The sequence below is a fragment of the Dendropsophus ebraccatus genome, chromosome 10, assembly GCF_027789765.1.
Source record: "Dendropsophus ebraccatus isolate aDenEbr1 chromosome 10, aDenEbr1.pat, whole genome shotgun sequence".
In the NCBI taxonomy this organism is placed as follows: domain Eukaryota; kingdom Metazoa; phylum Chordata; class Amphibia; order Anura; family Hylidae; genus Dendropsophus; species Dendropsophus ebraccatus.
The window spans coordinates 48,593,182-48,606,654 of NC_091463.1; the positions used below are offsets into that span (position 1 = coordinate 48,593,182).

Below are 13,473 nucleotides of genomic sequence, written 5' to 3' on the forward strand. Positions count from 1 at the left end.
TGAGTTTTGATATGAATTTTATAAGTTTTGCTCATCAATAGATTTTATGAGCAACATTCTAATAAGACACTGTGGTCGGGGAAAAGTTGTCGGTCACTATTTGGCAGTTTGTTTCTGAGCTGGAAGAGTCCATTGTGTGTGTGTGTGGGGGGGGGGGGGGGGGGGGGGGGAGGGGGAGGAGATCTGTGCTGTTCTCTCCCTGAATGCTGGATGACTGTATATGAGCAGCAGTGTAATATGAAGATATCCTGTGTAATATAGAGGAGGAGGAGAAGACATAAGTAGTGTAGCAGTCACCTCTGTCCTCAATGTGGTGTTTTCTCTCTGGGAGAAGATTGTGTGTTTTTCTTCATTGTTCTATGGCTGCAGCTGTGTGTGTATGTGCTATAGCTGCAGCAGGCTGTGTGTGTGTGTGTGTGTGTGTGTGTGTGCACGCGCTATGGCTGCAGCAGGCTTTGTGTATGTGTGCTATGGCTGCAGCAGGCTGTGTGTATGTGTGCTATGGCTGCAGCAGGCTGTGTGTATGTGTGCTATGGCTGCAGCAGGCTGTGTGTATGTGTGCTATGGCTGCAGCAGGCTGTGTGTATGTGTGCTATGGCTGCAGCAGGCTGTGTATATGTGCTATGGCTGCAGCAGGCTGTGTGTGTGTGTGTGTGTATGCTATGGCTGCAGCAGGCTGTGTGTGTGTGTGAGATATGGCTGCAGCAGGCTGTGTGTATGTGTGCTATGGCTGCAGCAGGCTGTGTGTATGTGTGCTATGGCTGCAGCAGGCTGTGTGTATGTGTGCTATGGCTGCAGCAGGCTGTGTGTATGTGTGCTATGGCTGCAGCAGGCTGTGTGTATGTGTGCTATGGCTGCAGCAGGCTGTGTGTATGTGTGCTATGGCTGCAGCAGGCTGTGTGTATGTGTGCTATGGCTGCAGCAGGCTGTGTGTATGTGTGCTATGGCTGCAGCAGGCTGTCTGTATGTGTGCTATGGCTGAAGCAGGCTGTGTATATGTGCTATGGCTGCAGCAGGCTGTGTGTGTGTGTGTATGCTATGGCTGCAGCAGGCTGTGTGTGTGTGAGCTATGGCTGCAGCAGGATGTGTGTATGTGAGATATGGCTGCAGCAGGCTGTGTATGTGTGCTATGGCTGCAGCAGGCTGTGTGTATGTGTGCTATGGCTGCAGCAGGCTGTGTGTATGTGTGCTATGGCTGCAGCAGCCTGTGTGTGTGCGCGCGCTACGGCTGCAGCAGGCTGTGTGTGTATGCTTTGGCTCCAGCAGGCTGTGTGCGCTCTTTGGCGTGCCCCCACAGTGACCCCTCTATATCACTATGTGTGACCCCCTGTATATCACTATGGCTGACCTCTTTATTACAGGGATCTGGCATTGTTAGTAGTGTTTCTTAGTGTATGGTGAATATTAGTTAGAAACATTTATTAATAGTATTATTATTATTTATTATTACTATTATTATACATAGAAGATTGCCAGCAGGAAAAGACCACCTGCTCCATCTAGTCTAGTTGTGAGTTGTTCGGGACATGGAGGCTGGAGACTGGCTGCATCCATTGCACACACAGGAGAAGCTGCTTTATATCTTTCCTTATTCCCTCAGAAGTCGCCCCAGGATCATGTAGGACATTAGGGAGAAGCTACTGAGCCAGTGTGATAAATAACTCCCCTAGTGTCTGACTGACTGGCCATTTATGAAGGAGAAGGAGTCTGAGTTGGAGTCGGTCCTGATAAAATTCAGGATTTGGATACCGACTCCACAGCCCTGGTTGAAAGACCACGATGAACGATTTCTCGTTCGTTGCTTGATCAGGCGGCCGGGGCTGTGGGTGGACGGCTGGAGCAAGCATATACTTTACCTGATCCCGGGTCCGGCTTGCTGAAGACACCGGGAACCGCCGAAGCAAGCCAAGTATATGCTCCGGCGGCCGGGGGATTAACGGGGCGGGCTGGCGACAAACTCGCAACAGGGATGTACATCCCTGCTGCGATTTTGTCTGCCATTGAAAGAATAGGGCCTAGATCCGCAGCGAGAGGACTCGCTGCGGATCCGGCAAGTGGGTTTGTACCCTTAAAATACACCTTAACCAACATATTTATTAAATTTTTTTGACAGGTTCCCATTCCAAAAAATCAGTCACTTCTAGTGTGGCGGGGTGGTCGGGTCTTAGATTTCTCATGTAAAAAACTGCCAGATTTACTAAGGGCAACAGATTAATAAATCTGTTGGTTTGTGAAACTAAAACCCTGAGGTGTAGAGTTTTTGAAAACCAGACAATCTTAGTAAATCGGCCTCATTGTCCCACATCATGTTTTTGCAACAACTAGCTCTTCTAATTTCCCAAAACGCATGCATGCTTGGTCAACTGTGCGCATATTCTTTTGAGTGGGTATTGGAGAAAATACTGCTTCCAGACACTACCTGGTAGCAGACACCAGGCATTGAAGTGCATCATACGCAATTTTTCTCTTTTCCAACATCTATTGGGAGAGTCAAAGGGCTCTATGCACATGCACCTGCATATTGACCCCAAAATAACTTGTTCTGGATCACCTTCTTCAATGGAGGGGAAAATTGTAAATAATTATTTCCTACCTAAATGCTCAGATTTTGGGTGGGGGTGCACTTTAAATGAACATGTAAAAAAAATGTAGAAAATAGTTCAGTGGTTAGCACTAGAATCTTGGGGGAGGTGTTTTATTCGTATCTGTGTGTAGCTAATAATATTAAATGCCTATGTTGAATTTTTTAGATTAATGGAATGAACATCAGCAATGTGTCCCACAGCCAAGCGATTACCTTGCTCAGGCAGCCTTCTTCAGTCGTATACCTCACTGTCCTGCAAGAGAAAGGTTTCTCACAAAGGTCTCAAAGAGCAGAGGGGACGACCACACCTAGTGCCTGCAAAGAAGTGATCCAAGTTACTCTATTGAAGCGGGATCGGTCAGAACCTCTAGGGATCAAGCTGGTTAGAAAGACAGAGGAGCCGGGTGTTTTTGTTCTGGATTTATTAGATGGTGGCCTGGCTGCAAAAGATGGAAGACTAAAGTGTAATGATAAGGTCTTATCCATTAATGGTCATGATCTCCGACATGGGACTCCCGAGACAGCTGCACAGATAATCCAGGTAATACATTTCACATTGTCACAAGACCCTCATTTAAATTCCCGTGAACAGAAAGTGCAATGCAAGCTGTAATAATGGCAGTAACTGGCAAGGTTTCTCATGTTTGACCTTTTACAGCTTTGAAGCTTCTTCTGTTTACAAAATCCATTTCCATGTACCCTATTAGGGAATTCTAAATTCAATCTCACCGTGTTATTCCCTGTCCACAACATGCTGCTCAGTGGGGGTCTAAGCACTTGGACCTCCACTGACCCATAAATTGGAGGTAACATGTCCTGGAATTTGGCCTTATTCACACGTCCGTAGTTCTGTCCACAATTGCGGACAGAACTTAGGACCAATGTTATTCAATGGTCCCTTTCACAATTTCCGTACGTGTGTACGGGGCCGCGATCCGTGCCACAAAATAAAAAAGACCTGTTTTAACGCGGACTGGGATTTGCAGTCCGGATCGCAGTGCCAATGTAGTGCTTTGTGCTTCACGGAGCCATACTGATGCACATTCATAGTGCGGCCTGCACTATGGACATGTGAATGTGGCCTTAAATGGCGCACACTGTGTATACGCGGCCAACTGTCCATTCATTGTCAAGGAGGCTTCTGAACTTTGTTGAGCTCCTTACACAATGAATAGAGCACTGAATACACCTGTGCAGTGAGCTGTATTCATTCTTGAGGCATTTTACCTTTATTCTACAAATCAGGGGTTGTTGAAGGCCTTCATGTTAACCTATTAGCTGACAGTGGCCAGTAGAATACAGGAACCTAACTATAAGGTCTTAACACAATGGCACATTACACCTGAACACCTTCACAAAATGTTTCCCTTTGTATCAAATATCTGTTGGAGGTGTTTAAATGAGGTGGGGTCAATTCTTCACATTTGGTGGACCTGTCCGCCCACTGTATTGTTGTAGAAGGGAGCTAAGATGTCGTATAACGCGTTCACTTCAACACAAATAGTCATTACACCAGAGATGTCTCTCCTAGAAATTCTATTCATTGTCTAAAATAAAGAAGGGCCTGCTAGGCTTCATCCTCCTAGCCACTCAACAAATAATTCCCAGGTTATGGAAGTCATCCCCTCCTCCTTCTAGGCTTACGTGGACGGAAGCCTTTAATTCCTTGATGAGGATGGACAAGCTCAGGGCCGAGGAACACAACAATACAGAGAAATTTACCACCAGGTGGAGGGTCTGGATCTTTTTCAGTCCTCACCAGGAATGGACAAGTGGTTAGCAGATATCGCTTGTCCGGGGGACACGCATTACCCTCTACTTAGGGGTCACTTTTTAAGGCCATTGATAGTATATACATTAGAGTTATATTATGGTCTGCATTTACTACCTAATTTGCATTCATACTCTTTTTTCATGTGGATCACTATTGCTATTTGTTTTTGTTGTTATGCTTTTTGTACAGGGGCTATGCTGTTATGTAACCAATGTTTCACTGTTATATTATTTATATTATTATGCACAAAACGTTAATAAAAATATTTTGAACCATAAATATACTTCTTTTGAGTGTTAGCAATAAAGGGTGACACAGCCCCTCTGCTGCCACCAATGTTTGTGTCAGGAACTGCAGCCGTGCAGTACCTAGACCTCTGCTCTAATCGAGCGCTTCTACACCATTCCCGACACAAACATTGTTGGCAGCAGAGGGCCCGTATCGCCCCTTACTGCTGACACTTAACAGAAATATATTTATAAAGAAACAACTATACTTTTTGTTTCAATAAAATTTATATAACAAAGTTGAAATGATATTCAATCATTGCCTTGCATTGCACCATTAATACAGTATATTACAAAACAACTTATATTTACAGTGCTCTGCATATAAAAGTTTAATCTGTACTGCTTATCTTGTATACAGAACTTCAAAATGATATTGTTTTGCCTGTCCTCTTGTAGATGAGTGAGGCTCGGGTTAACTTTGTGGTCCTTAGACAAAGTACAGTGCAGCCCATGGACGTCAATGATGACGTATCTTCATCTGGAAGCAGCAGTAGCAGTAGCAATGGGGAAAGTCCTGTCCGTGCACGCAAGAGACCAAGTCTACAACCATGTAGAAGGAAGACCACACAAAGGGTGAGTTACTATTTCCAAATGGTTTGCCACTGTAGGACCAGTGGCTGAGATGCCACATTTTACTGGACTGGAGGTGACTGGAAATAAAACAAACCTTCGAGATCTTTGCTAAACTGGAAATTTAAGATAATGGGGAGAAACTTTACAGTTGAAGTCAGGCATGAAATTGTCACTACTTTGTCATGTCATGAGTACCCTCCGCACGAGTGCTCTTTACAGGGCTTCTTTTTTATGTACAGTATATTTTAGCATTCCTTTAAAAAAAAGAATAAAAAAACAGGCAAACTTATGTGCAAGTTGCCCTTACCTTGAAGCAGACTAAGGGCCCATTACAGGGAATGATAATTAGCTGATTCGGCTCCTTTACATTCCATGTAATAGAGACAACAATCGGTTAATGACAATGATCATGTTCGATGATCGTGTCTTTTGGTCCTAACCTAAAATCATCGGCCAGCAACCGCGCATCGCTATGTGTAATAGTGATGCATGCCTGACAGCTGATGACTGTGTAATGAAAATAATAAACTGTATACATTACCTTCCACAGTACTGGCACTCTTCTGCTCTCAGCTTGCTTTCCGGAGCTGCCACTGTAGCTTCAGAGCGGGCCTCTGAACTGACAGGCCGCTCAGCTAATCACTGGCCGTGGCTGTTTTGGCCATTGATTGGCTGAGCGGCCTGTCAGTTCAGAGACCCACACTTAAGCTACAGTGGCTGCAGGAAGCGAGCAGAAGGCAGAGGAATGCCAGGACTGTGACAGGTAATGTACACAGTACAGCAGCGGCTCCGGGCAGTGACAGAGGGCAAAAGAACACCTGGACCATAGACAGGTAATGTATACAGTTTAAGGGCAACGGCTGCAAGGACGTCACTAACAATGTTCATGCAGCCCTTGCAAAATTATTATTGAGCCGTGTAATAGGCTTGGTAAGCAAGCGCTGATCTAGCTGATTGGCATTTGCTTACAGGAGGCATCGGGCGATCTAATAAGGCCCTTAGGCTATGTTCACACAACGTACAGATGATCGCAAACAATCAGTGGTGTAAAACCACATCCGGAATTAATGTTCATGATCGTTAATTCTGGCCGTAGCATTACAACAACAGTCATGGTTTGGCGTTAAACAGCGGAAGAATGGCCATTGTTAGTACATAGTGAGAACATAGCCTCACCCTGTCACATATATTTTCTAGTTTGCACACATATACTTTGTTGCAAAAAAACTTTTTTAGCAGTGTGTGATAATTTAATAAATTTGTTGCACATGAGAACTAAAATCAGGCATTTTAAGTAGGGATGGTCCGAACCTGATTTGGATGGGGTTCGTACGAACCCGAACCCTCCGCAATGATTCCCGCTGTCTGCCCTCTCCGTGGAGAGGGTGGATCCAGCGGGAGGAACGCCTGGAAAACTGGAATACAGCCATAGGCTGTATCCCAGTTTTCCAGGCGGTCCTCCCGCTGTATCCGCCAGCTGCACGGAGCGGGCAGACAGCGGGAATCCGATGCCGAGCGTTCGGGTTCATACGTCATACGACCATCCCTAATTTTAAGATATACAAAAAGCGCTATAAACTCCACAAATGATACATTTTACATATTGAGTATAACTTCTTTAAGACAATAGTATTTGGGTCTTCTGTCTTGTTAGCTCATAGTTACAGCCAGGAGCGGAACATAAACAAAGAAATATCATCATGGAAACTATTTGAGCCTCTTGTGTGGGGAAATACCAAGAAAAATACTGTCATGTGAAAGTGGCCCACGGCTAGGGCTCCACCTAAACCCTTTGTTTTAGTAGGAGCTTTTCAGGAGACTTCCTAGCTAATAATAGGACAAACTGAGTCCAGAAGAAATGCTTTTTCTGGAAAAAAGCGACCATGTTTTTTTTTATAAGCCATTTAAAAGGGTTATGCCGGATAAGAAAAGGATAGATGTTACAGCTTACAAAAAACATGACCACTAAACATGAGCTCAACTTGAGCATGCTTTAATCTGATTGTACAGCATTTGAATACCATTGGCTGAAGAACTTGGTGTTACTACAGAGTCTGGGAAAACATGGATACGGCCTATGGCTTTATCTATGTTTTCCAGGCAGCCTTAGGGCTGCATCCAACTACTTCAGCCACCGGTAACCAACTACCACAGATCGTACTCACTTTCTTCCAGAATTGGCAGCACTCTTGTCCTTAATTTTGGTGTGGGTTTGCACCCTAGTTATAGTGAATGGAGCTGAAATGTAACTTCACAAACAATCTAGGGACAGGCGAGGAGCCATTTTTGGAAAAGTAGTAGCCATGTTTGGAGAACTCCTTTAGGCTGCAACTTTATTAGGACCTTCTGACAAAGATCTATGGTTGACTTCAAGGCATTTAAAGGGCAGTTCTACTATGATGTCCAGGTAAATGTGCTTTATTAGTCAGCAATGTTTTTTTAATTTACTATAAAGCCTATTCAGTATTTAGAGTTAAAGGCTGCGTTAAAGGCTGTGCATTGTACAACCACAACTTAGGTGGGGTTTTGTTCTTTGCATTAAATATAGGACCAGCCTCAGGCAAATTTAGCAACTGAGAAAACAGTCACTCTGAAGAAAGAGCCAAGAGAATCTCTGGGGATTACCATAGGAGGAGGACGAGATCATAAAAACAAACTTCCCATCTATGTTTCCAGTGTTCAGCCAGTTGGGTGTCTATTCAGAGACGGCAGAATAAAGAAAGGTAACTTGCTTTCTTTGTAGATTGCATAATGCGTTTGTGGATTGTTTAGGGCCCCTAACTTAAATGACGGGGTTGAGTTTATTAAATAAACATTTTCCTTTCTATGTATGTGATCATACATTCATACATTACTCCATGAAAAAAAATTATAGAAATACAAATGGATTAGATCCCTAGAGCCATCTCTACTTTTGAACATCTCATTCAAAGAGCCATAAATGTCCTAATGTTCCTTTGACAAAACTTATGAGGGTTTTTTTTTTTTTTTTTGCCAGCTACTTGTAATTTTGTAATAGCACCCGTTTATAAAGAAAACTCACAGCAGGTTAGTCTCTAACCTGCTCTTAACATCTTATAGTGCACACGGTGCTGAAGATGAAGGTAACTTTCTTAGCTTGATCCTCATTGCCGTTTTTAGGAAATCTTCCCTTTATTTGTAGTAATGGATAGGCTAAGATGAACATAAAACAAGGGCACACCATAGGGTAACATACAGGCAATCAATGTAGGAGAAGGTGAGCTTAGTTTGACTCACACGGAGAAGTTGTACTAAGAGCACAACATCTATGAACACATGTATGACACTTAGGAGCCAAAATCTGTACGGCGTCAGGTCCCAGGCCAAAGGGTTTTGGACGGGAGGTACTGGAGGATTCAGTGCTAGGGATCCTGTGGTGATAACCATAGGTTCCAAGGCAGAGTTTCTCGGCGCTGAAGGGCTTTAAAACTTACCCCAGTGCACCAAACCACCACATTTGCAAATTAAAAAAATGGAAAAATTTGCCAAAAACGGCACTGAGGATTAATGTAAGAGAGTTACCTTCATCCTCAATATCCTGTGCACTATGGGAAGGTATCAGCAGGTTAGAGGCTTCATAGGCATAACTAAGCTGCCGTCAATCAGAGCAGCTGGACACTCACTACTCTCTGCACAGGACACCGATGAAGGAAATACAGAAGTGTGCTGTACAATCACAGTGCTCTGGCATAGGGTCCTTTAATAAACACTGTAAAAAGCTTATTAGGGGTTAAGAATATGTTACATATGTTTTGGGTACATGAAAATACATGAAAATTGCCCCCCCCCCCATTTGCATATAGGGCCTGTAGCCAGGGGTGATTCTAGCCTCTCTGCTGCCCGAGGCGAACTATAGAATGACGCCCCCCCCCCCCGTCAATCCGCCCACATTATAATCCACTACTGCCCCCCCCCCCCCCCCCCCCCCCACTGCTGTCCCCAATAAACATATTGTTTGGTCCCTTGCTGCACAGAGGATGTCAGGAGAGGAGGAGGCTGACTTTATAGGAGAGGTCCCAGCAGCACAGAGGATGTCACGAGAGGAGGGGGCTAATCCTATAGGAGAGGTCCCAGCAGCACAGAGGATGTCAGGAGATGAGGGTGCTAATCCTATAGGAGAGGTCCCAGCAGCACAGAGGATGTCAGGAGAGGAGGGTGCTAATCCTATAGGAGAAGTCCCAGCAGCACAGAGGATGTCAGGAGAGGAGGGTGCTAATCCTATAGGAGAAGTCCCAGCAGCACAGAGGATGTCAGGAGAGGAGGGTGCTGATCTTTTAGGAGATGGTCCCCCTCTTCCCCCCTTATAGATGGTCCCCCTCTTCCCCCCTTATAGATGGTCCCCCTCTTCCTCCCCTTATAGATGGTCCCCTCTCCCTTATAGATGGTCCCCCTCTCCCCCCCTTATAGATGGTCCCCCTCTCCCCCCTCCCTTATAGATGGTCCCCCTCTCCCCCCTCCCTTATAGATGGTCCCCCTCTTTCCCCTCCCTTATAGATGGTCCCCCTCTTCCCCCCTTATAGATGGTCCCCCTCTCCCCCCCCCCTTATAGTTGGTCCCCCTCTTCCCTCTCTCCCCCCCTTATAGATGGTCCCCCTCTCCCCCCCCCTTATAGATGGTCCCCCTCTTTCCCCCCCTTATAGATGGTCCCCCTCTTCCCTCTCTCCCCCTCCCTTATAGATGGTCCCCTTTCCCTTATAGATGGTCCCCCTCCCCCCCTTATACATGGTCCCCCTCTCCCCCCTCCCTTATAGATGCCCCCTTATAGATGGTCCCCCTCTTTCCCCCTCCCTTATAGATGGTCCCCCTCTCCCCCTTATACATGGTCCCCCTCTTCCCCCCCCTTATAGACGGTCCCCCTCCCGCCCCTCCCTTATAGATGGTCCCCCCCTTATAGATGGTCCCCCTCTTTCCCCCCTCCCTTATAGATGGCCCCCCCCTTATAGATGGTCCCCCTCTTTCCCCCCTCCCTTATAGATGGCCCCCCCCCTATAGATGGTCCCCCTCTTCCCTCTCCCCCTCCCTTATAGATGGTCCCCCCCCTTATAGATCGTCCCCCTCTTTCCCCCCTCCCTTATAGATCGTCCCCCTCTTTCCCCCCTCCCTTATAGATGGCCCCCTTCCCCCCCCTACCTTATAGATGGTCCCCCTCTCCCCCCCCCCCTGCACAGCAGATAAAACAAAAACAAAAAACAGCACACAACTCACCTGCCCTCCGTTCCCCCGTCGAGCCTCTCTGGTCTGGTCCCGGCTGATGTGCGGCTGCCCGGGGTGTCCCGTCCTGTCCCCGGCAGCGCGCGCATCACAGAGCTCCCCGTGCGCCTGTGCCTGTGACTTCCGGCGCACGGGGAGCTCTCTGATGCGCGCGCTGCCGGGGACAGGACGGGACAACCCGGGCAGCCGCACATCAGCCGGGGGACTAAGGCTGCACTCCCACGTTCCGTGATCCTGACGGATCACGGACGTGGAATGCATGTACTGGAGCCCCCCAGCCCCCGGGAAGTATCTGTAATGAGATGCTGTGAGCGGGGGGGACTGTATTCATAAGCGCCGCGCTGTAGTATCAGCACCGCGCGGCTGATTTAGTACAGCGCGGCGCTTATGAATACAGTCTCCCCCGCTCACAGCATCTCATTACAGATACTGCCCGGGGGCGGGGGGGCTCCAGTACATGGTACAATCAGGGCCGTTTTAATACATTGGTGGGCCCAGTGCACAGCCCTCAAGAGTGGGCCCCCCCCTTACCTTTCTGCACATTGTATAATGTACTGAATTTGCCCCCACACTGTATCAAGAGCCCCAATACATACAGTAGTTACCTTATAACACTATTTCCACCATTCAGTGATTACATATTACATAAAAACTGCACTAAACAAAACAGAAAGATATCACCAATGATACCATTACATAATACCGCCATACCATGACCCCTATCAGTACAAGCCTATAACAGAGTGAAGTTACATCCAGTGACTCACCGGAGGCGTCTTCTCCGATCAGAGTCTGTCACCTTTTCTTTTTCTCTCCATCCAGCGTGGGCCACCTTGAAGTCTTCTCCTGGCTGTGAATCTTCTCTCCAGAATCTGCCAGACAAATATTTTAGGCTCCAACACATCCAGTAGTTAGGTCCCTTATACCCCTATACAGTAGTTACACCCCTCTGTACCCCTACATAGTTACACCCCTCTGTGCCTCCATAGTTTTAAGGTGTCCCTGTAGTATATAGACCCTCATGTGCTCCTCCAGTTATATACAGCCCTCCTGTGCGCTCCCCCATTAGTATATAGCCCCCCTGTGCACTCTCCCCAGTAGTATATAGCCCCCTGTGCTCACCCACAATAGTATATAGCCCCCCTGTGCTCTCCCCCAATAGTATATAGCCCCCCTATGCTCTCCCACAATAGTATATAGCCCCCCTGTGCTCTCCCACAATAGTATATAGCCCCCCTGTGCTCTCCCACAATAGTATATAGCCCCCTGTGCTCTCCCCCAATAGTATATAGCCCCCCTGTGCTCTCCCACAATAGTATATAGCCCCCCTGTGCTCTCCCCCAATAGTATATAGCCCCCCTGTGCTCCCCCTCAATAGTATATAGCCCCCCTGTGCTCTCCATAATATATAGCCCCCTGTGCTCTCCCCCATAGTATATAGACCCCTGTGCTCCCCAATAGTATATAGCTCCCCTGTGCTCCCCAATAGTATATAGCCCCTGTGCTCCCCAATAGTATATAGCTAACCTGTGCTCCCCAATAGTATATAACCCCCTGTGCTCCCCCATAGTATATAGCCCCCTGTGCTCCCCCATAGTATATAGCCCCCTGTGCTCCCCAGTAGTATATAGCCCCCTGTGCTCCCCATAGTATATAGCTCCCCTGTGCTCCCCCATAGTATATAGCTCCCCTGTGCTCCCCCATAGTATATAGCCCCCTGTGCTCCCCCAAAGTATATAGCTCCCCTGTGCTCCCCCATAGTATATAGCTCCCCTGTGCTCCCCAATAGTATATAGCCCCCTGTGCTTCCCAATAGTATATAGCTCCCCTGTGCTCCCCAATAGTATATAGCTCCCCTGTGCTCCCCCATAGTGTATAGCCCCCTGTGCTCCCCCATAGTGTATAGCTCCCCTGTGCTCCCCCATAGTATATAGCCCCCTGTGCTCCCCCATAGTATATAGCCCCCTGTGCTCCCCAATAGTATATAGCCCCCCGTTCTCCCCCATAGTGTATAGCCCCCTGTGCTCCCCCATAGTATATAGCTCCCCTGTGCTCCCCCATAGTATATAGCCCCCTGTGCTCCCCCATAGTATATAGCCCCCTGTGCTCCCCCATAGTATATAGCCCCCTGTGCTCCCCAAAGTATATAGCTCCCCTGTGCTCCCCCATAGTATATAGCTCCCCTGTGCTCCCCAATAGTATATAGCCCCCTGTGCTTCCCAATAGTATATAGCTCCCCTGTGCTCCCCAATAGTATATAGCTCCCCTGTGCTCCCCCATAGTGTATAGCCCCCTGTGCTCCCCCATAGTATATAGCTCCCCTGTGCTCCCCCATAGTATATAGCCCCCTGTGCTCCCCCATAGTATATAGCCCCCTGTGCTCCCCAATAGTATATAGCCCCCGTTCTCCCCCATAGTATATAGCCCCCCTGTGCTCCCCAATAGTATATAGCCCCCGTTCTCCCCCATAGTATATAGCCCCCCTGTGCTCCCCAATAGTATATAGCCCCCGTTCTCCCCCATAGTATATAGCCCCCCTGTGCTCCCCAATAGTATATAGCCCCCTGTTCTCCCCCATAGTATATAGCCCCCTGTTCTCTCCCATAGTATATAGCCCCCTGTGCTCCCCAATAGTATATAGCCCCCTGTGCTCCCCAATAGTATATAGCTCCCCCTCCCATATAACATTGAAAAAAACAAACACTGTTACTCACCTAGGTCCACGCATTCCTCTTCTCTTCCCTCCTGTGGCCGCACTTCCTGCGGTCACAAGAGGCTGCACTCCCCTTACCCTCGCGCCGACGCTCCAGTGACGTCGGGCGCTAGAGGGAGAGTGCGGCCTCTTGTGACCGCAGGAAGTGCGGCCACAAGAGTGAGTGACTGACAGGGAGGGAGCCAATGGCTCTCTCTCTGTCAGTGTCGCTGCTGCTGCGGCGCTTCAGCGCTGCAGCAGCAGCGGACGGGGGCAGCGGCGGACGGGGGGGCCCTGCAGGGGGCGCCATGGAGGGGTAAGTAGATTA

The 13,473-nt window shown here is 47.7% G+C and overlaps 1 protein-coding gene across 2 annotated transcripts in view; it reads left to right on the forward strand.

Annotated features, from left to right (window-relative positions):
* Positions 1 to 13,473, forward strand: part of LOC138802846 (ligand of Numb protein X 2-like) — a 68,161-nt gene that overhangs the window by 48,087 nt on the left and 6,601 nt on the right. For both annotated transcript variants that reach the window (XM_069986546.1, XM_069986548.1), the window contains exons 5-7: positions 2,751 to 3,125; positions 5,045 to 5,221; positions 7,770 to 7,944. In XM_069986546.1, coding sequence (XP_069842647.1) covers positions 2,751 to 3,125; positions 5,045 to 5,221; positions 7,770 to 7,944 — 727 coding nt within the window. The remainder of the gene's footprint in view (positions 1 to 2,750; positions 3,126 to 5,044; positions 5,222 to 7,769; positions 7,945 to 13,473) is intronic.